Here is a 23233-nt window from a genome sequence, read left to right on the forward strand (position 1 = left end):
ACCCATTTCAATAAACCCTCTTCTGCTCTCTCAACACACACTTTTTATTACCACACATCTCCCTTACCCTTTCATTACTTATGCGATCAGACCACCTTCCACACATTCTTCAACACATCCAGAACCTTTGCCTGTGACTCACTTCCACTTCCATGGTTGCATCCGCTGCCAAAGCCACTTGCAGATATCTGAAACACTTCACTTCCTCCAGTTTTTCTCCATTCAAACTTACTTCCCAATTTACTTGACCCTCAACCCTACTGAACCTAATAACCTTGCTCTTATTTACATCTTCTCTCTGCTTTCGTCTTTCACACACTTTACCAAACCCAGTCACCAACCTCCGCAATTTCTCACCCAAATGAGCCACCAGTGCTCTGTCATCAGCGAACAACAACTGACTCACTTCCCAAACCCTCTCATCCAGAACAGAGTGCATACTTGTCCCTCTCTCCAAAATTCTTGCATTCACCTCCCTAACAACCCCTTCCATAAACAAATTAAAGAAATATGGAGACATCACACACCCCTTCCGACACTGACATTCACTGGAAACCACTCACTTTCATCTTTTCCTACTCGTACACATGCCTTACATCCTTGATAAAAACTTTTCACTGCGTCTAGCAACTTACCTCCCACACCATATACTTTTAATACCTTCCACAGAGCATCTCTATCAACTTTATCATATGCCTTCTCCAGATCCATGAATGCTTCATACAAATCCACCTGCTTTTCTAAGTATTTCTCACATTCTTCAAAGCAAACACCTGATCCACACATCCTCTACCATTTCTGTGAGAAATGTGAGAAATACTTAGAAAAGCAAATGGATTTGTATGTAGCATTTATGGATCTGGAGAAGGCATATGATAAAGTTGATAGAGATGCTGTGTGGAAGGTATTAAGAATATATGGCGTGTGAGGCAAGTTGTTAGAAGCAGTGAAAAGTTTATATCGAGGATGTAAGGCATGTGAACGTGTAGGAAGAGGGGAAAGTGCTTGGTTCTCAGTGAATGTTGGTTTGCTGCAGGGGTGCGTGATGTCTCCATGGTTGTTTAATTTGTTTATGGATGGGGTTGTTAGGGAGGTGAATGCAAGAGTTTTGGAAAGAGGGGCAAGTATGCAGTCTGTTGTGGATGAGAGAGCTTGGGAAGTGAGTGAGTTGTTGCTCGCTGATGATACAGCACTGGTGGCTGATTCGGGTGAGAAACTGCAGAAGCTGGTGACTGAGTTTGGTAAAGTGTGTGAAAGAAGAAACTTAAGAGTAAATGTGAATAAGAGCAAGGTTATTAGGCACAGTAGGGTTGAGGGACAAGTCAATTGAGAGATAAATTTGAATGGAGAAAAGCTGGAGGAAGTGAAGTGTTTTAGATATCTGAGAGTGGATTTGGCAGCGGATGGAACCATGGAAGCAGAAGTGATTCATAGGGTGGGGGAGTGGGTGAAAGTGCTGGGGGCGTTGAAGAATGTGTTGAAGTCGAGAACGTTACCTTGGAAAGCAAAAATGGGTATGTTTGAAGGAATGGTGGTTCCAACAATTTTATATGATTGCGAGGCATAGGCTATGGATAGAGTTGTGTGGAGGAGAGTGGATGTGCTGGAAATGTGATGTTTGAGGACAGTATGTGGTGTGAGGTGGTTTGATTGAGTAAGTATTGAAAGGGATAGAGAAGTGTGTGGTAATAAAAAGAGTGGGGTTGATAGAGCAGAAGAGGGTGTTTTGAAATGGTTTGGTCACATGGAGAGAATGAGGAAGGAAAGATTGACCAAGAGGATATATGTGTCAGAAGTGGAGGGAACGAGGAGAACTGGGAGACCAAATTGGAGGTGGAAGAATGGAGTGAAGAAGATTTTGAGTGATCGGGGCCTGAACATGCAGGATGGTGAAAGGCGTGCAAGGAATATAGTGAATTGGAATGATGTGGTGTACCAGGGTCAACGTGCTGTCAATGGATTGAACCAGGGCATGTGAAGCGTCTGGGGTAAACCATGGAAAGTTCTGTGGGGCCTGGATGTGGAAAGGGAGATGTGGTTTCGGTGCATTATTACATGACAGCTAGAGACAGTGTGAACGAATGGGGCCTTTGTTGTCTTTTCCTAGCGCTACCTCGCACACATGAGGGGGAGGGGGTTGTTATTTCATGTGTGGCGAGGTGGTGATGGGAATGAATAAAGGCAGACAGTATGAATTATGTACATGTGTATATATGTATATGTCTGTGTGTTTATATATATATATATATGTATACGTTGAGATGTATAGGGATGTATATTTGCGTGTGTGGACGTGTATGTATATTCATGTGTATGTGGATGGGTTGGGCCATTCTTTCGTCTGTTTCCTTGCGCTACCTCGCTAGCGCGGGAGACAGTGACAAAGCAAAATAATAAAAAAGTAATATGTTCATATCTTATGTATAACACTTTGTCGCTGTCTCCCGTGTTAGCGAAGTAGCGCAAGGAAACAGACAAAAGAATGGCCCAACCCACCCACATACACATGTATATACATACACGTCCACACACGCACATGTATTTACATATACATTTCAACATATACATGAATATACACACAGAGACATATACATATATACACATGTACGTAATTCATACTGTCTGCCCTTATTCACTCCCTTTACCACCCCGCCACACATGAAATGACAACCCCCTTCCCCCGCATGTGCGCAAGGAAGCGCACATGTAAATATGTTGGGTGTGTCTGGACTTCTTTGGAGTGGGAAGTTCTTTGAATATACTGTATTGTGAATAATATAGCTCACCAAAAGTAACATTTCACTCTCAGTGTAACCTTTTGCAGATAGAGCCCGGTAACACCTTTACATATGTACAAATATGTTACTTGTTTAAATTTAATTTCAGGAGCTTTTACCAGTAAATCTAGTCAAGGTCGAGGTTAAGGATGTGGACGATGAACATATTGAAGTGGATAACAATTGTACTGATTGTGGACATGGACCTGCTGACCCAGAATCACACAAGGTTTCACCTTCTCTGCAACCTAGATCAGAAGCTAATGAATTTCAAGGTGAATTTTCAGGAACAGAGGGAGTAGGAACATGAGACTCTGTCTATATACTGGATTTGTTTGTTATGTAAAGCCTTTTTCATTCTTTATTTGAAGAACTTTGATCATTACCAATATATGTATGAATTTCTTCAGCATAATTGATATCACAGTTACCGATTACAGAGATGTCCTAAGGTAGGCCAGACATCACAGACTGAACAGCCTCTTTAGTTTAAAAAGATGGAATTTGAATTGTATTTTATGATTCTGATGTAGATTTAATACACTTTCAAGGAAGAAACTTTAAAGTAGATTTTTCTCATTGACAGTAAAGTTGTATAAATATCTTGATTTTGATATGTATAGGTTTCCAACAGAGTGAGCATGGTTACAAATTTTCATATATGAACATCTCAGCAGTCTTGTAGGTCACAAGGAAAGTATTTTAAGTTGACAAGATTGATATAAAAAAGTAAAAATGTAGAATATATTAGATCTGATACTGACACTGTTGTTCCAGCTGTCATTTCACGTATCCATTATGACATCACGCACTCCAGCCACAAAGCCACATTCGCCTGGAACCACTCCCACTCTGCTCTGCCTACTTGCACAAATGCCATACTCTCTTAATAAAAACTATTTACTCCTTATAATAGTTTTCCTTCCACACTACATACATATTCTGCAAAACATCTCTGTCAACCCTGTCATGTGCTTTCTCCAGAACCATAAATGTGACATAAGTCCTTTTGTTTCTATAGGTATGTCATTCTTCAAAGCAAACACTTAATCCACACATTCTCAACAACTCCTGAAACCACATTGCTCTTCCCCAATTTCATGCTCTATGCTTGCCACTACCCTCTCAGTCACCACTCTACTATACAACTTAAAATCAGTTATACTCGACTTACCTAAACCTCTGTAATTCAAACAGTCACTTTGTCCCCCTTACTTTTATACTGTAGCACTATACAGGCGTTCTACCAACTTTCAGGCACCTCACCATGATCCATACATACACTAAAAATCTTAACTAACCAATCAGCAACACAATCTACCCTCTTTATGAAAAAAATTAAGCTGCAGTAACGTCCATTCTTGCTGCCTTGTCACATTTTATCCTAGGCAAGACTTTCACCTTCTCTTTTCTTTTCACCAAAGCACTTGCCATACCCATCTTTTACCATACCTCTATACCCAAATACCTTACATGTGCCTCCCTATCATCAAACAGATTCATCAATCCTCCAGGGTATCTCTTCTTCCCCTCATGTCTGCCTGCATGTACAGTGTCCACCAAAAATGTTGTCCACCCCCATGTATTTTTAAAAGTGATACATAACTAAGGTTTCCTGCATATACAAGCATATGATGCTCTCAGGGTGAAATTCTAGTACATCTGGTTGCTGAGACTAATGTTTTTAATGGTATGGGAATCAGCAACCTGCCTCGGACAATCTTTAGGGAAGGATGTTTTTTCTCTACTCCTTTCTGGATGCTGTTTCTCTTCCACCTGTGTTCTCAGATGGCTGGCTCTTACTGTTCTAAGGAGGAGAGAGCCTGAATTCTTATCTGGAAACAAGAAATTGTGGGTACATGCAAGTTTTATAGGCATAATTGGCATTTAGAACACACCACCAGGTGGATGCTTGCCAGCACTCTTGGCCTCCTCGTGAATGTCATCCCACCGCCAAAACCTATCCCTGGTTGCCCAACAAAGACTTTTATATCTACAGATAACCTCCTAAGTCAGAGAAGTATTGGAGCAACCCTGCATTTCAGGTGATGAACCCAAGAAAAGTCATCTAAATCTTCTTGGAAATGTCTCTCTCAGAACCATTCAACATCACCTACAAAAGGACCTTCACATTACTTCCCACAAACCAGCTGCCAAACCCCTGCTTGTGAAGGAAATGAAAAGCATATCACTGGGGGTGGACATGGCAGTGAATGGAACCATGAAAGCAAAAGGTAGTCACAATGTGGGTGAGAGGGTAAAGGCTTTGGGAGCATTGAAGAATGTTTGGGAGGAGAGTTTGTTATCTGGGAGAGCAAAAATGGGTATGCTTGAAGGTATTGTGCATTTCCCAATGATGTTAAATTGATATTGAGGCGTGAGTTATAGATAAGGATGTGCAAAGGAGGGTGAATGCGTTGGATATGAAATGTTTGAGGACACTCTTAGTACCTTTGCCCCCTCCTCCACCCTTTAACTCGCTTCCACTTCCATGGTTCCATTTGCTGCCGTGTCCACTCCCAGATATGTAAAACACGTCACTTCCAAATTTTTTTCCATTCAAAATTACATCTCAACTAACTTGTCCCTCAACTTTGCTGAATTTAATAACCTTGATCTTTTTCACATTTACTCTCACCTTTCTCAATTCACACACCTTTCCAAACTTGGTCAAAAACTTCTGCAGTTTGTCAATTGAATCAGCCACCAGTGCTCTATCATCGGCGAACAACAACTGACTCGCTTCCAGACTCTTTCATCCTCAACAGACTGCATACTCACCCCTCTTTCCAAAACTCGTGCAATTCTTCCCTAAACCCCCTATCCGCAAACAAATTAACAACCATGGGGACATCACACACCCCTGCCTCTAACCTACCTTCCCTGGGAACCAATCACTCCTCTCTTCCTACTCGTACACATGCCTTACACCCTTGATAAAAACTTCTCTGCTTCTAGTAGCTTCCCTCCCACCCCATATAGTGTTAAGACTTTCCACAAAGCATCACTCATATTATTATATACTTAGAAAATTCTTATAAAAACAGATGGATGTGTATGTAGCATCTATGGATCAGGGGAAGGAATATGATAGTGATGCCTTGTGGAAAGTCTTAACACTATATGGTGTGAGATGGAAGCTGCTAGAAGCAGAGAAGTTTTTATCAAGCGTGTAAGGCATGTGTATGAGTAGGAAGAGAGGAGTGATAATTATACTTAGTTGCTGTCTCCTGTGTTAGTGGAGTAGTGCAAGGAAACAGACAAAAGAATGACCCAACTCACCTACATACACATGTATATATGTAAATGCCCACACATGCACATATATATACATATATTCACATGTACATATTCATACTTGCTGCCTTCATCCATTCCTGTTGCCACCCCGCCACACATGAAATGGCGCCCCCTCCCCCGGGCACGTGCGAGGTAGCACTAGGAAAAGACAACAAAGGCCACATTTGTTCACACTCAGTCTCTTGCTGTCATGTGTAATGCACAGAAACCACAGCTGCTTTCCATGGTTTACCCCAGATGCTTCACATGCCCTGGTTCAATCCATTGACAGCACATCGACCCCGGTATACCACATAGTTCCAATTCACTCTATTCCTTGCATGCTTTTCACCCTCCTGTATGTTCAGGTCCCAGTCACTCAAAATCTTTTTCACTCCATCCTTCTGCCTCCAATTTAGTCTCCCACTTCTCCTCATTCCCTCCACCTCTGACACATATATCCTCTTTGTCAATCTTTCCTCACTCATTCTCTCCATGTGACCAGACCATTTCAATACTCCCTCTTCTGCTCTCTCAACCACACTCTTTTTATCACCTCACATCTCTCTTACCCTTTCATTGCTTACTTGATCAAACCACCTCTTACCACATATCCTCAAACATCTCATTTCCAACTCATCCATCCTCCTCCGCACAACCCTATATATAGCCCACGCCTCGCAACCATATAACATTGTTGGAACCACTGTTCCTTCAAACATACTCATTTTTGCTCTCCGAGCTAACGTTCTTGCCTGCACACATTCTTCAGTGCTCCAAAAACCTTCGCCCCTTCACCCACCCTCTGACTCACTTCTGCTTTCATTGTTCCATCCACTGCTAAATCCACTCCCAGATATCTAAAACGCTTCACTTCCTCCAGTTTTTCTCCATTCAAACTTGCCTCCCAATTGACTTGACCCTCAACCCTACTGTACCTAATAACCTTGCTCTTATTCACATTTACTCTTAACTTTCTTCTTTCACACACTTTACCAAACTCAGTCACCAGCTTCTGCAGTTTCTCACATGAATCAGCCACCAGCGCTGTATCATCAGCGAACAACAACTGACTCACTTCCCAAGCTCTCTCATCCCCAACAGACTTCATACTTGCCCCTCTTTCCAAAACTCTTGCATTCACCTCCCTAACAACCCCATCCATAAACAAATTAAACAACCATGGAGACATCACACACCCCTGCCGCAAACCTACATATTGTTGTTAGGGAGGTGAATGCAAGAGTTTTGGAAAGAGGGGCAAGTATGAGGTCTGTTGGGGATGAGAGAGCTTGGGAAGTGAGTCAGTTGTTGTTCGCTGATGATACAGCGCTGGTGGCTGATTCATGTGAGAAACTGCAGAAGCTGGTGACTGAGTTTGGTAAAGTGTGTGAAAGAAGAAAGTTAAGAGTAAATGTGAATAAGAGCAAGGATATTAGGTACAGTAGGGTTGAGGGGCAAGTCAATTGGGAGGTAAGTTTGAATGGAGAAAAACTGGAGGAAGTAAAGTGTTTTAGATATCTGGGAGTGGATCTGGCATCGGATGGAACCATGGAAGCGGAAGTGAATCATAGGGTGGGGGAGGGGGCGATAATCCTGGGAGCCTTGAAGAATGTGTGGAAGTCGAGAACATTATCTCGGAAAGCAAAAATGGGTATGTTTGAAGGAATAGTGGTTCCAACAACGTTGTATGGTTGCGAGGCGTGGGCTATGGATAGAGTTGTGCGCAGGAGGATGGATGTGCTGGAAATGAGATGTTTGAGGACAATGTGTGGTGTGAGGTGGTTTGATCGAATAAGTAACGTAAGGGTAAGAGAGAGGTGTGGAAATAAGAAGAGCATGGTTGAGAGAGCAGAAGAGGGTGTTTTGAAATGGTTTGGGCACATGGAGAGAATGAGTGAGGAAAGATTGACCAAGAGGATATATGTGTCGGAGGTGGAGGGAACGAGGAGAAGTGGGAGACCAAATTGGAGGTGGAAAGATGGAGTGCAAAAGATTTTGTGTGATCAGGGCCTGAACATGCAGGAGGGTGAAAGGAGGGCAAGGAATAGAGTGAATTGGATCAATGTGGTATACTGGGGTTGACGTGCTGTCGGTGGATTGAATCAGGGCATGTGAAGCGTCTGGGGTAAACCATGGAAAGCTGTGTAGGTGTGTATATTTGCGTGTGTGGACGTATGTATATACATGTGTATGGGGGTGGGTTGGGCCATTTCTTTCGTCTGTTTCCTTGCGCTACCTCGCAAACGCGGGAGACAGCAACAAAGCAAAAAAAAAAAAGTATATATATATATATATATATATATATATATATATATATATATATATATATATATGTGTGTGTGTGTGTGTGTGTGTGTATACGTTGAGATGTATAGGTATGTATATGTGTGTGTGTGGACGTGTATATATATACTTATGTATGTGGGTGGGTTGGGCCATTCTTTCGTCTGTTTCCTTGCGCTACCTTGCTAACGCGGGAGACAGCGACAAAGCAAAATAAATGATAAAATAAATATATATATATAAAGAGTGTGGTTGAGAGAGCAGAAGTGGGTGTATTGAAATGGAGAGAATGATTGAAGAAAGATTGACAAAGAGGATATATGTGTCAGAGGTGGAGGGAACGAGAAGTGGGAAACCAAATTGGAGGTGGAAGAATGGAGTGAAAAAGATTTTGAGCGATTGGTGCCTGAACGTGCAGGAGGGAGAAAGGTGTGTAAGGAATAGAGTGAATTGGAACAATGTGATATACCGGGGTGGACGTGCTGTTAGTGATTGAACCAGGGCATGTGAAGCATCTAGGGTAAACTGTGGAAAGTTTTGTGTGGCCTGGATGCGGAAAGGAAGCTGTGGTTTCGGTGCATTATACATGACAGCTGGAGACTGAGTGTGAATGAATGTGGCCTTTGTTGTCTTTTCGTAGTGCTACCTCATGCACTTGCGGGTGGAGGGGGTTATTTTCATGTGTGGCAGGGTGGCGACGGGGATGAATAAAGGCAGCAAGTATGAATTATGTACATGTGTATATATGTATATGTCTGTGTGTGTATATATATATATATGTATACGTTGAGATGTATAGGTATGTATATGTGCGTGTGTGGACGTGTATGTATATACATGTGTATTTGGGTGGGTTGGGCAATTCATTCGTCTGTTTCCTTGCGCTGCCTTGCTAATGAAGGAGACAGTGACAAAGTATAATAAAAAGAATAATAGTTATATTTATTTATGTATTATACTTTGTCGCTGTCACCCACATTAGTGGAGTTGCGCAAGGAAACAGACAAAAGAATGGCCCAACCCACCCACACACACATGTAGACATATACGCGTCCACACACACAGACACACATACACGCCTATACATCTCGATGCACACAGTCATATACACACAGACACATACACATATACACATGTACATAATCAGTACTTGCTGCCTTTATTCATTCTCGTCGCCACCCTGCCACACATGAAATGACAACCTCTTTCCCCCACACGTGCGTGAGGTAGCGCTAGGAAAAGACAAAATAGGCCACATTTGTTCACACTCAGTCTTTAGCTGTCCTGTATAATGTACCGAAACCATATATGTGTGTATATGAGATGGGTTGTTCTTTGTTTCATGGCGCTACTTCGCTGATGTGGGAAATGCTGATCAAATATAATAGATTTATAGATATGTAGAGAATAGGGTCAGGTGTAACCAGACTCCACTTGCATGAGGTTATGCCATGATTCAAAAGCTGCCACTGTTAACGCAGTATAAGCGGGAGTAGAAATTCTTTAAAGAACTTTTTCTCCAAAGGAGTCTATATTTTCCTGCAGCTGGAAGTAATGTAGCCTTTGGCTGCAGGAGCCTTTTGAATGATACTAGGTATGCCTGGGGCTCTTTTATAGAAATTGGTCCTGGAGTAATTGAAAATGAATGATAAGATGTAGTAGGTCACAAAATAGGACCTAGTCATTACCAAAAATGTTCATAGTAGCAAATAGCATTATATTATGACATTGATTTCATCTGATTAATTGGTTAGGGACTTTTGGCTAAAAAAAGATATGAAATATACTCCAGATGTTACAGAAATAATGTAATAAGTATCACCCAAAATGTTATCGGAGCAATGCAAATGATATACAGCTCATACAGAAAATTATAGAAGAATACCTTCCTGTTTTTCACATCCACTTTTCTTCAGGACTCTGGGATAGGCTAGGTAAGGTTTTGTATATTTTTCTGAATCTTTATTAACTTATTAACTCATGCATCAGGTAAGAACCTCCTTTGAGAATTTTATTGAAAATGTACTTGTAGATAGTGAGTAAAATACAGTTTACTGTATCATCCATGAAAAAAATATGAGTGTTTTTAACTGAAATGGAATACTCGTCTCACTTTGCCAACCTGAATTACAAACGTTCTAATGTCCAACGTACAATTTCCATTACTTATCTTAACATGAAACTTATTTTTAGGGCATGAATTAGTCATGAGCCTACAATAGAGAATTATGTCACAAAATGTTTAAAGAATACAATTTACCATATTCACTAGGTAAGATGAAGAATACAATTTACCATATTCACTAGGTAAGATGTACATTTTGAATTAAGACAACTCTGAACCCCCCTTCCTGAACTGGAAATGTTCAAAAGTGTATGCTGTTGTGCTATCCATATTTCTGTTACAGTATATTTCTTAATGTTGAACTTTATGTAATTCATTGTTAGTGTATGAATAAGTTATAAACCTACCAAAGAGAATTGTGTATAAAGATATTTAAAAGATTTAATTTACCTTCTTATTTACCAAGTGAAAGACAAAAGTTACAGAAACAAGTGATGTGACTCCAGGTGCTGGGTAAGTTTTCCTATATTTTCTCTGAATATGTAGATAATCATTAGCTCATGCATTTGTTAAGAACAGACTGGATGGAACTGTGTAGAAAAAAAATATAATACAATTTACCATGTCATTCACTGAATATGATGTACATTTTTTAACTGTGATATGACCGACCAACATCTCGCCTCCTTGAACAGGAAATATTCTAAACTATGCTGTGTTGCATTGTCCATATTTCTTTAACAGCATTATCCTTAGTAATGTACTCAATGTAATTCATTTTGGCATATGAATTAATCAAGAACCTTCTGAAGAATATCAATGACATTTGTTTTTGGTGTGTCAATTAGGCTGTGTGAGGTGGATGGTGACAAGTGTGTTGGTGGTACTGTACATTCTGTGCAGTGTATTGTGCATCTGTTTTGGTACTGAATGGTATTGTTGCCAGTTATTTCCATCTTGGTAGAAGGTAAGGAGAGATTGGATGATAAGGAAGATGTAGCAAGGAAGACAAGCATGGAATATGAGATAAAAACAATGTTCTTTTCAGTTTATAACAATTGTATTGAATTGTATTTATTATTTACTTTGCATTATTGCTGTAGCAATAAATAGCATGTATTTTTTATATTATTTTTCATTTTTCATCTGTCAAGATGAAATTTTTTTTTTTTTTTTTTTTTTTTTTTTTTTTTTTATACTTTGTCGCTGTCTCCCGCGTTTGCGAGGTAGCGCAAGGAAACAGACGAAAGAAATGGCCCAACCCCCCCCATACACATGTACATACACACGTCCACACACACAAATATACATACCTACACAGCTTTCCATGGTTTACCCCGGACGCTTCACATGCCTTGATTCAATCCACTGACAGCACGTCAACCCCTGTATACCACATCGCTCCAATTCACTCTATTCCTTGCCCTCCTTTCACCCTCCTGCATGTTCAGGCCCCGATCACACAAAATCTTTTTCACTCCATCTTTCCACCTCCAATTTGGTCTCCCTCTTCTCCTCGTTCCCTCCACCTCCGACACATATATCCTCTTGGTCAATCTTTCCTCACTCATTCTCTCCATGTGCCCAAACCATTTTAAAACACCCTCTTCTGCTCTCTCAACCACGCTCTTTTTATTTCCACACATCTCTCTTACCCTTACGTTACTTACTCGATCAAACCACCTCACACCACACATTGTCCTCAAACATCTCATTTCCAGCACATCCATCCTCCTGCGCACAACTCTATCCATAGCCCACGCCTCGCAACCATACAACATTGTTGGAACTACTATTCCTTCAAACATACCCATTTTTGCTTTCCGGGATAATGTTCTCGACTTCCACACATTTTTCAAGGCTCCCAAAATTTTCGCCCCCTCCCCCACCCTATGATCCACTTCCGCTTCCATGGTTCCATCCGCTGACAGATCCACTCCAAGATATCTAAAACACTTCACTTCCTCCAGTTTTTCACCATTCAAACTCACCTCCCAATTGACTTGACCCTCAACCCTACTGTACCTAATAACCTTGCTCTTATTCACATTTACTCTTAACTTTCTTCCACACACTTTACCAAACTCCGTCACCAGCTTCTGCAGTTTCTCACATGAATCCGCCACCAGCGCTGTATCATCAGCGAACAACAACTGACTCACTTCCCAAGCTCTCTCATCCCCAACAGACTTCATACTTGCCCCTCTTTCCAAGACTCTTGCATTTACCTCCCTAACAACCCCATCCATAAACAAATTAAACAACCATGGAGACATCACACACCCCTGCCGCAAACCTACATTCACTGAGAACCAATCACTTTCCTCTCTTCCTACACGTACACAAGATGAAATATGTTGATAAAACTGGGAAACACATTAAGTTAGGCTAAACAGAGAAGACTGAAAAGTATTTGCTTGCTTGGGTGGCTGGTAGGTCAGTACAAGCACTCTTGTGACACTCCTCAGATGATGTCATTCTCATATCACATAATTCATTTCTATAAGTGAGTAGTTTTGTATGAATTATGATAGAAAAAACTTGCTGAACAATATGCAAGTGAAAATAGCAACTAATTTCCTACAAAATGTCTAAGAAGTAATCTTTAATTTGTGGCAAGTGCACATCTAGGAGTGTTGAGCATACCTCTGTTGTAGAATGTGCTAGATGATTATGTAATACTAATTCTTGTAATTTAACATTTGAGAATGATCCAGACTTAATGCGGTGTCAGTAAGCAATTCTTGCATGATTTTTTGTATGGTTTTCCTGATTTTAATTGTTTGTTTTTTGTTTATTGTTTGTTCCATCACTAATGCGAGTAGAACCATTAACATAAGTCAGATAGTGTTTACTGTTGAAAAAACTTTGGTTAATTTAAATTTGCTATGTATTTTCACTAATAATCTTCACTAATAATCTTACTTCTTCATCCCACCACTCACTACCTTTTCTAATCTGCCCACCTCCCACGCTTCTCATGCCACAAGCGTCTTTTGCGCAAGCCATCACTGCTTCCCTAAATACATCCCGTTCCTCCCATTTTCCCCTTACGTCCTTTGCTCTTACCTTTTTCCATTCTATACTCAGTCTCTCCTGGTACTTCGTCCCACAAGTCTCCTTCCGAAGCTCACTTACTCTCACCACTCTCTTCACCCCAACATTTTCTCTTCTTTTCTGAAAACCTCTACAAATTTTCACCTTTGCTTCCACAAGATAATGATCAGCCATTCCTCCAGTTGCATGTCTCAGTATATTAACATCCAAAAGTCTCTCTTTCACATGTCTATCAATTAACACGTAATCCAGTAACGCTCTCTGCCCATCTCTCCTACTTACATATGTATACTTATGTATATCTCTCTTTTTAAACCAGATATTCCCAATCACCAGTCCTTTTTCAGCACACAAATCTACCAGCTCTTCACCATTTCCATTTACAACACTGAACACCCCATGTACACCAATTATTCCCTTAACTGCCACGTTACTCACTTTTGCATTCAAATCGCCCATCGCTATAACCCAGTCTCGTGCATCAAAACTGCTAACACGCTCACTCAGCCGTTCCCAAAGCACTTGCCTCTAATGATCTTTCTTCTCATGCCCAGGTTTTGGGAGCAGCTGAATGATGAGTGTGTTAGTGGTTTTGATGCACAAGACCGGGTTATAGTGATGGGTGATTTGAATGCAAAGGTGAGTAATGTGGCAGTTGAGGGAATAATTGGTATGCATGGGGTGTTCGGTGTTGTAAATGGAAATGGTGAAGAGCTTGTAGATTTATGTGCTGAAAAAGGACTGGTGATTGGGAATACCTGGTTTAAAAAGCGAGATATACATAAGTATATGCATGTAAGTAGGAGAGATGGCCAGAGAGCGTTATTGGATTATGTGTTAATTGACAGGTGCGCGAAAGAGAGACTTTTGGATGTTAATGTGCTGAGAGGTGCAACTGGAGGGATGTCTGATCATTATCTTGTGGAGGCGAAGGTGAAGATTTGTATGGGTTTTCAGAAAAGAAGAGAGAATGTTGGGTGGAAGAGGGTGGTGAGAGTAAGTGAGCTTGGGAAGGAGACTTGTGTGAGGAAGTACCAGGAGAGACTGCGTATACAGAATGGAAAAAGGTGAGAACAAAGGAGATAAGGGGAGTGGGGGAGGAATGGGATGTATTTAGGGAAGCAGTGATGGCTTGCGCAAAAGATGCTTGTGGCATGAGAAGCGTGGGAGGTGGGTTGATTAGAAAGGGTAGTGAGTGGTGGGATGAAGAAGTAAGATTATTAGTGAAAGAGAAGAGAGAGGCATTTGGACGATTTTTGCAGGGAAAAAATGCAAATGAGTGGGAGATGTATAAAAGAAAGAGACAGGAGGTCAAGAGAAAGGTGCAAGAGGTGAAAAAGAGGGCAAACGAGAGTTGGGGTGAGAGAGTATCATTAAATTTTAGGGAGAATAAAAAGATGTTCTGAAAGGAGGTAAATAAAGTGCATAAGACAAGGGAGCAAATGAGAACTTCAGTTAAGGGGGCTAATGGGGAGGTGATAACAAGTAGTGGTGATGTGAGAATTAGATGGAGTGAGTATTTTGAAGGTTTGTTGAATGTGTTTGATGACAGAGTGGCAGATATAGGGTGTTTTGGTCGAGGTGGTGTGCAAAGTGAGAGGGTTAGGGAAAATGATTTGGTAAACAGAGACAAGGTAGTAAAAGCTTTGCGGAAGATGAAAGCCGGCAAGGCAGCAGGTTTGGATGGTATTGCAGTGGAATTTATTAAAAAAGGGGGTGACTATATTGTTGACTGGTTGGTAAGGTTATTTAATATATGTATGATTCATGGTGAGGTGCCTGAGGATTGGCGGAATGCGTGCATAATGCCATTGTATAAAGGCAAAGGGGATAAGAATGAGTGCTCAGATTACAGAGGTATAAGTTTGTTGAGTATTCCTGGTAAAAGATATGGGAGGGTATTGATTGAGAGGGTGAAGGCATTTACAGAGCATCAGACTGGGGCAGAGCAGTGTGGTTTCAGAAGTGGTAGAGGATGTGTGGATCAGGTGTTTGCTTTGAAGAATGTATGTGAGAAATACTTAGAAAAGCAAATGGATTTGTATGTAGCATTTATGAATCTGGAGAAGGCATATGATAGAGGTGATAGAGATGCTCTGTGGAAGGTACTAAGAATATATGGTGTAAGAGGCAAGTTGTTAGAAGCAGTGAAAAGTTTTTATCGAGGATGTAAGGCATGTGTACGTGTAGGAAGAGAGGAAAGTGATTGGTTCTCAGTGAATGTAGGTTTGCGGCAGGGGTGTGTGATGACTCCATGGTTGTTTAATTTGTTTATGGATGGGGTTGTTAGGGAGGTGAATGCAAGAGTTTTGGAAAGATGGGCAAGGATGCAGTCTGTTGTGGATGAGAGAGCTTGGGAAGTGAGTCAGTTGTTGTTCGCTGATGATACAGCGCTGGTTGCTGATTCATGTGAGAAACTGCAGAAGCATCTCTCTTACCCTTACATCACTTACTGGATCAAACCACCTCACACCACATATTGTCCTCAAACATCTCATTTCCAGCACATCCACCCTCCTGCGCACTACTCTATCCATAGCCCACGCCTCGCAACCATACAACATTGTTGGAACCACTATTCCTTCAAACATACCCATTTTTGCTTTCCGAGATAATGTTCTCGACTTCCACACATTCTTCAAGGCTCCCAGGATTTTCGCCCCCTCCCCCACCCTATGATTCACTTTCGCTTCCATGGTTCCATCCGCTGCCAGATCCACTCCCAGATATCTATAACACTTTACTTCCTCCAGTTTTTCTCCATTCAAACTTACCTCCCAATTGACTTGACCCTCAACCCTACTGTACCTAATAACCTTGCTCTTATTCACATTTACTCTTAACTTTCTTCTTTCACACACTTTACCAAACACAGTCACCAGCTTCTGCAGTTTCTCACATGAATCAGCCACCAGCACTGTATCATCAGTGAACAACAACTGACTCACTTCCCAAGTTCTCTCATCCACAACAGACTTCATACTTGCCCCTCTTTCCAAAACTCTTGCATTCACCTCCCTAACAACCCCATCCATAAACAAATTAAACAACCATGGAGACATCACACACCCCTGCTGCAAACCTACATTCACTGAGAACCAATCACTTTCCTCTCTTCCTACACGTACACATGCCTTACATCCTCGATAAAAACCCCTCACTGCCCCCAACAACTCGCCTCCCACACCACAACAAACTTATACCTCTGTAATTTGAGCACTCACTCTTATCCCCTTTGCCTTTGTACAATGGCACTATGCAAGCATTTCGCCAATCATCAGGCACCTCACCATGAATCATACATACATTAAATAACCTTACGAACCAGTCAACAATACAGTACCCCCTTTTTTAATAAATTCCACTGCAATACCATCCAAACCCGCTGCCTTGCTGGCTTTCATCTTCCGCAAAGCTTTTACTACCTCTTCTCTGTTTACCAAATCATTTTCCCTAACCCTCTCACTTTGCATACCTCCTCGACCAAAACACCCTATATCTGCCACTCTATCATCAAACACATTCAACAAACCTTCAAAATACTCACTCCATCTCCTTCTCACATCACCACTACTTGTTATCACCTACCCCATTAGCCCCCTTAACTGAATTTCCCATTTGCTCCCTTGTCTTACGCACTGTATTTACCTCCTTCCTAAACATCTTTTTATTCTCCCTAAAATTTAATGATACTCTCTCACCCCGACTCTCATTTGCCCTCTTTTTCACCTCTTGTACCTTTCTCTTGACCTCCTGCCTCTTTCTTTTATACATCTCCCACTCATTTGCATTTTTTCCCTGCAAAAATCGTCCAAATGCCTCTCTTCTCTTTCACTAATAATCTTACTTCTTCATCCCACCACTCACTACCCTTTCTAATCTGCCCACCTCCCACACTTCTCATGCCACAAGCATCTTTTGCGCAGGCCATCACTGCTTCCCTAAATACAATCCATTCCTCCCCCACTCCCCATACCTCCTTTGTTCTCACATTTTTCCATTCTCATTTTCCATCTCTTCTACTTACATACGTATACTATATTACAGTAGGATCATGATACAATGCGAGATAGGTACCACAAAAGTTTATGCAGTAGTAAATTGTGCTATAATGCGACATCCATTTCCATTTTGGGAGCCTTGAAAAATGTGTGGAAGTCGAGAACATTATCCCGGAAAGCAAAAATGGGTATGTTTGAAGGAATAGTGGTTCCAACAATGTTGTATGGTTGCGAGGCGTGGGCTATGGATAGAGTTGTGCGCAGGAGGATGGATGTGCTGGAAATGAGATGTCTGAGGACAATGTGTGGTGTGAGGTGGTTTGATCGAGTAAGTAACGTAAGGGTAAGAGAGATGTGTGGAAATAAAAAGAGCGTGGTTGAGAGAGCAGAAGAGGGTGTTTTGAAGTGGTTTGGGCACATGGAGAGAATGAGTGAGGAAAGATTGACCAAGAGGATATATGTGTCGGAGGTGGAGGGAACGAGGAGAAGAGGGAGACCAAATTGGAGGTGGAAAGATGGAGTGAAAAGGATTTTGTGTGATCGGGGCCTGAACATGCAGGAGGGTGAAAGGAGGGCAAGGAATAGAGTGAATTGGAGCGATGTGGTATACAGGGGTTGACATGCTGTCAGTGGATTGAATCAAGGCATGTGAAGCGTCCGGGGTAAACCATGGAAAGCTGTGTAGGTATGTATATTTGCGTGTGTGGACGTGTGTATGTACATGTGTATGGGGGGGTTGGGCCATTTCTTTCGTCTGTTTCCTTGCGCTACCTCACAAACGCGGGAGACAGCGACGAGGTATAAAAAAAAAAAAAAAAAAATAATGGAAATAAATATCGCTCAGAACATTATCCAAGTTTTGAAAATGAAAGACATGGAGAAATAGATAGACAGCTATCTTCCTGTTTGTCTCATCCACACTTACTTTGGGATCTGGGATAGACTAGGTGAGGTTTTGTTGTATATTCTTTCTGAATATGTAGACATTGATTAGTTCAAGCATTAGGTAAGAACCTACTGAAGAGATTTGTTTAAAAAGAAAATACCTGTTGAATATGAATAAAATAGTTTACATATCATTCACCGTGAAGAAGAATATTTTGAACTTATGTATGATCACACTCTTCACCTTACTTACTTGAGTTGAAAACGTTCTAGTGTACCACCCACATTACCATTATTTTTTTTTATTTTTTTTTATACTTGCTCATCATTTCTCATGTAACCAAGGAAGTACAGAAACATGAAGAAGGGTCTCATCAGCTCACAAATATTCTCTTATCTGTCATTTGTAGTGCATGGAAGCCACAGCCCCCAGTCCACAATTAGGCCTCGTAGACCATTCCCTTGTGGTTTTCCCTTTGGATCTTGCAGAACTTCGAGACAAGAAGTGATTGTTCAATCAAGTTCATAATTTATAAACATCCCAAAATATCTGCCACCCTGTGTATTTACATGTACCACACCCATGTGCCTATCCAAAGTGTGGATATATCCAGCTAATCTTAATTTTAAGCTCTTGCATGACTTGTTAAGTAATAAATATCATGATCTACCAGTTCTGTAATATGTTATACCTTAATGTATATTTTCAGTCCACTGGTTTCCTTAATGCAGGAAGATTTTATTTATCTGTTTATTTATTGAAAGAAGGCACAATAATGTGATATTATTCAAAGTTCCAATTCTTTCATGAAGTGAATATTATTGTATCCCAATATCTCCCTTTAAGGTGAGTGAAATTGTTGAATTAGAGAGTGTTGCGATCTTTCATAGCTCACAGTAATGTAGTAAAGGACTTAAATTACTAGGAACAGCAGAAATCTCTTGAGACTGTGCTCCCTGGAATGCAGACAGGAGAGGTTTATCATCATTGTATTATGTTATACCTCAATGTATATTTTCGGTCAATTGGTTTCCTTAATCCAGTAAAAATTTATTTATATATATATTTATTGAAAGAAGACACATTAATATATTATTCAAAGTTCCAATTCTTTCATGAATTGAATATTGTTGCATCCCAATATCACCCTTTAAGGTGAGTAAAATTGTTGAATTAGAAAGTGTTAAGTGATCTTTCATAGCTCATAGTAATGTGGTAAAGGACTAAAATTACTAAGAACAGCTGAAATCTGAGACTATGCTCCCTGAAATGCGGAGAGGAGAGGTTTATCATCAATGTATCAGGTAACTCCTGGAAGGTTTTGTGAAATAATACCATGGAAATCCATAGGTGTGATAAGCCCAAAAAGAGAAAACTCCTTAAACATGTTAGCCTAAGAATCATCAACACCTTGCCAACTACCATAAGAAACAGGAAGGAATGCACAGCAAATAATCACCCATTAGACCTTAAAAACCCAGTCGCATTGTACCCCACATCGGATTTTGCTCCTATGTGTAACATCATTGAATCTGTCTAAATTGCAAGTGCTAATAACATTAATTTGTCCTCTGGTTATCAACCAATTCATTATGAAACAATTATCTACACGACATAAAAAGAATAGTTGAACACCCATCTTGCTACCCAGGTCAACCTCTCCACCACAAATGGAGAGAATGAGTGAGGAAAGGCTGATAAAGACAATATATGTGTCAGAAGTGGAGGGAACAAAAAGAACAGGAGGACCAAATTGGACATGGAAGGATGGAGTGAAAAAGATTTGAGTGATTAGGGCATGAAGATAGAAAAAGGATGAAAGCCATGCAAGGGAGAGAGTGAACTGCAACAATGTTGTATACAGGGATTGACGTGCTGCCAATGAATGGAACCAAGGCATGTGAAGCATCCAGAGTAAACTATGGAAAGGTCTGTGGGGCCTGGTTGTGGATAGGGAGCTGTGTTTTCGATGAATTACTCATGACATGATGTGAGTGGATGCGGCTTTTGCTCATCAGTTCGGTTGGTCTGCAGCAGGGGTGTGTGATGTCCCCATGGTTGTTTACTTTGTTTATGGATGGGAGAGTTAGGGAGGTAAGTGCTAGAGTTTTGGAGAAAGGGGTGAGTATGCAGTCTGTTGGGGATGACAGCCTGGGAAGTGAGTCAGTTGTTTGCCAATGAAACAGCTCTGGTGGCTGATTCGAGTGAGAAACTGCAGAGGTTGGTGACTGAGTTTGGAAAAGTGTGTGAAAGAAGTTGAGAGAAAATGTGAATAAGAGCAAGGTTATTAGGTTCAGTAGGGTTGAGGAACAAGTTGATTGGGATGAAAATTTAAATGGAGAAAAATTGGAGGAAGTAAAGGGTTTTAGATATCTGGGAGTGGACTTAGCAGCGAATAAAACCATGGAAGCGGAAGTGAGTCACAGGGTGGGGGAGGGGGCGAAGGCTCTGGGAGCAATGAAGAATGTGTGGAAGGAGAGAATGTTATCTCTGAGAGCAAAAATGGGTATGTTTGAAGGTGTAGTAGTTCCAACAATTTTATATGGTAGTGAGGCATGGGCTATTGATAGGGTTTTACAGAAGAAGGTGGATGTGTTGGAAATGAGATGTTTGAGAACAATATGTGATATGAAGTGGTTTGATGAAGTAGTGAAAGGGTAAGAGAGATGTGTGGTAATAAAAAGAGTGTGGTTGAGAGAGCAGAAGAGGGTGAGTTGATGTGGTTTGGACATATGGAGAGAATGAATGAGGAGGATACATGTGTCAAAGATTGAGGGAATAAGGAGAAGCGGGAGACCAAATAGGAGGTGGAAAGATGGAGTGAAAAAGATTTCGAACAGTTGGGCCAGAACACACAGGAAGGTGAGAGGAATGCAAGCAAGAGAGCGAATTGGAATTATGTGGTGTACCTGGGTCGATGTGCTGTTAAAGGACTGAACCAGGGCATGTGTAACGTCTGGGGTAGACCATGGAAAGGTTTGCGGGGCCTGGATATGGATAGGGGGCTGTGGTTTCGGTGCATTACACATGACAGCTAGAGACTGAGTGTGAATGAATGTGGCCTTTTTTTTTTTTTTTTTTCCCTGGCACTACCTTGCTGAAGCAGGGGGTAGCAATGCTGTTTCCTTTGGGGCAGGGTAGCACCAGGAATGGATGAAAGTAAGCAAGTATGAATATGTGTATATATGTATATGTGAGAAACTGCAGAAGCTGGTGACTGAGGTTGGTAAAGTGTGTGAAAGAAGAAACTTAAGAGTAAATGTGAATAAGAGTAAGGTTATTAGGTACAGTAGGGTTGAGGGTCAAGTCAATTGGGAAGTAAGTTTGAATGGAGAAAAACTGGAGGAAGTAAAGTGTTTTAGATATCTGGGAGTGGATCTGGCAGCGGATGGAACCATGGAAGTGGAAGTGAATCATAGAGTGGGGGAGGGGGCGAAAATTCTGGGAGCCTTGAGGAATGTTTGGAAGTCGAGAACATTATCTCGGAAAGCAAAAATGGGTATGTTTGAAGGAATAGTGGTTCCAACAATGTTGTATGGTTGCGAGGCATGGGCTATGGATAGAGTTGTGTGGAGGAGGGTGGATGTGCTGGAAATGAGATGTTTGAGGACAATATGTGGTGTGAGGTGGTTTGATCAAGTAAGTAATGTAAGGGTAAGAGAGATGTGTGGAAATAGAAAGAGTGTGGTTGAGAGAGCAGAAGAGGGTGTTTTGAAATGGTTTGGTCATGTGGAGAGAATGATTGAGGAAAGATTGACCAAGAGGATATATGTGTCAGAGGTGGAGGGAACGAGGAGAAGTGGGAGACCAAATTGGAGGTGGAAAGATGGAGTGAAAAAGATTTTGAGTGACCGGGGTCTGAACATGCAGGAGGGTGAAAGGCGTGCAAGGAATAGAGTGAATTGGAATGATGTGGTATACCGGGGTCGACGTGCTGTCAATGGATTGAATCAGGGCTTGTGAAGCGTCTGGGGTAAACCATGGAAAGTTTTGTGGGGCCTGGATGTGGAAAGGGAGCTGTGGTTTCGGTGCATTATTACATGACAGCTAGAGACTGAGTGTGAACGAATGTGGCCTTTGTTGTCTTTTCCTAGCGCTACCTCGCACACATGAGGAGGGGAGGGGGTTGTTATTCCATGTGTGGCGAGGTGGCGATGGGAATAAATAAAGGCAGACAGTATGAATTATGTACATGTGTATATATGTACATGTCTGTGTGTGTATATATATATGTGTACATTGAGATGTATAGGTATGTATATTTGTGTGTGTGGACGTGTATGTATATACATGTGTATGTGGGTGGGTTGGGCCATTCTTTCATCTGTTTCCTTGCGCTACCTCGCTAACGCGGGAGACAGCGACAAAGCAAAATAAATAAAATAAATAAATAAATGTATATGTCTGTGTATTTGTATGTATATGTATGTATGTATTGATATGTATATTGGTGTGCGTGTATGGGCATTTATGTATATATGCGTACATAATTGGATGGGTCATTCTTCTTTTTCCTGGGATTAGGGGAGGGAAAATACTACCCACATATTCCCTGCATGTCATAGAAGGTGGCAAAGGGTGGGAGCAGGGGGCTGCAAATCTTCCCCTCCTTTTATACAACTTTTCCCAAAGAGGAACTGAGAAGGGGGCCAAGTGAGGATTTTATTCCTCTAAGGCTCAGTCGCCTGTTATTGACACTACCTCACTAATGTGGGAAATGGCGAACAGGTATGAAAAAATTTTCTGTATAATTTCATGGTGATAAAAGTATTTTATCACCATGAGTTGGGGTGAGAGAGTATCATTAAATTTTAGGGAGAATAAAAAGATGTTCTGGAAGGAGGTAAATAAAGTGCGTAAGACAAGGGAGCAAATGGGAACT

At 41.2% G+C, this 23233-nt stretch overlaps 2 protein-coding genes across 26 annotated transcripts in view; one reads left to right on the top strand and one right to left on the bottom strand.

Annotated features, from left to right (window-relative positions):
- LOC139747051 (uncharacterized) overlaps positions 1–23233 on the bottom strand; it is a 1040326-nt gene that overhangs the window by 59701 nt on the left and 957392 nt on the right. The window lies entirely within an intron of this gene.
- LOC139747055 (uncharacterized) overlaps positions 1–23233 on the top strand; it is a 236301-nt gene that overhangs the window by 20265 nt on the left and 192803 nt on the right. For all 7 annotated transcript variants that reach the window (XM_071658839.1, XM_071658841.1, XM_071658834.1 and 4 more), the window contains one exon: positions 2887–3052. In XM_071658839.1, coding sequence (XP_071514940.1) covers positions 2887–3052 — 166 coding nt within the window. The remainder of the gene's footprint in view (positions 1–2886; positions 3053–23233) is intronic.

Source organism: Panulirus ornatus, chromosome 67, assembly GCF_036320965.1.
Source record: "Panulirus ornatus isolate Po-2019 chromosome 67, ASM3632096v1, whole genome shotgun sequence".
NCBI lineage: Eukaryota > Metazoa > Arthropoda > Malacostraca > Decapoda > Palinuridae > Panulirus > Panulirus ornatus.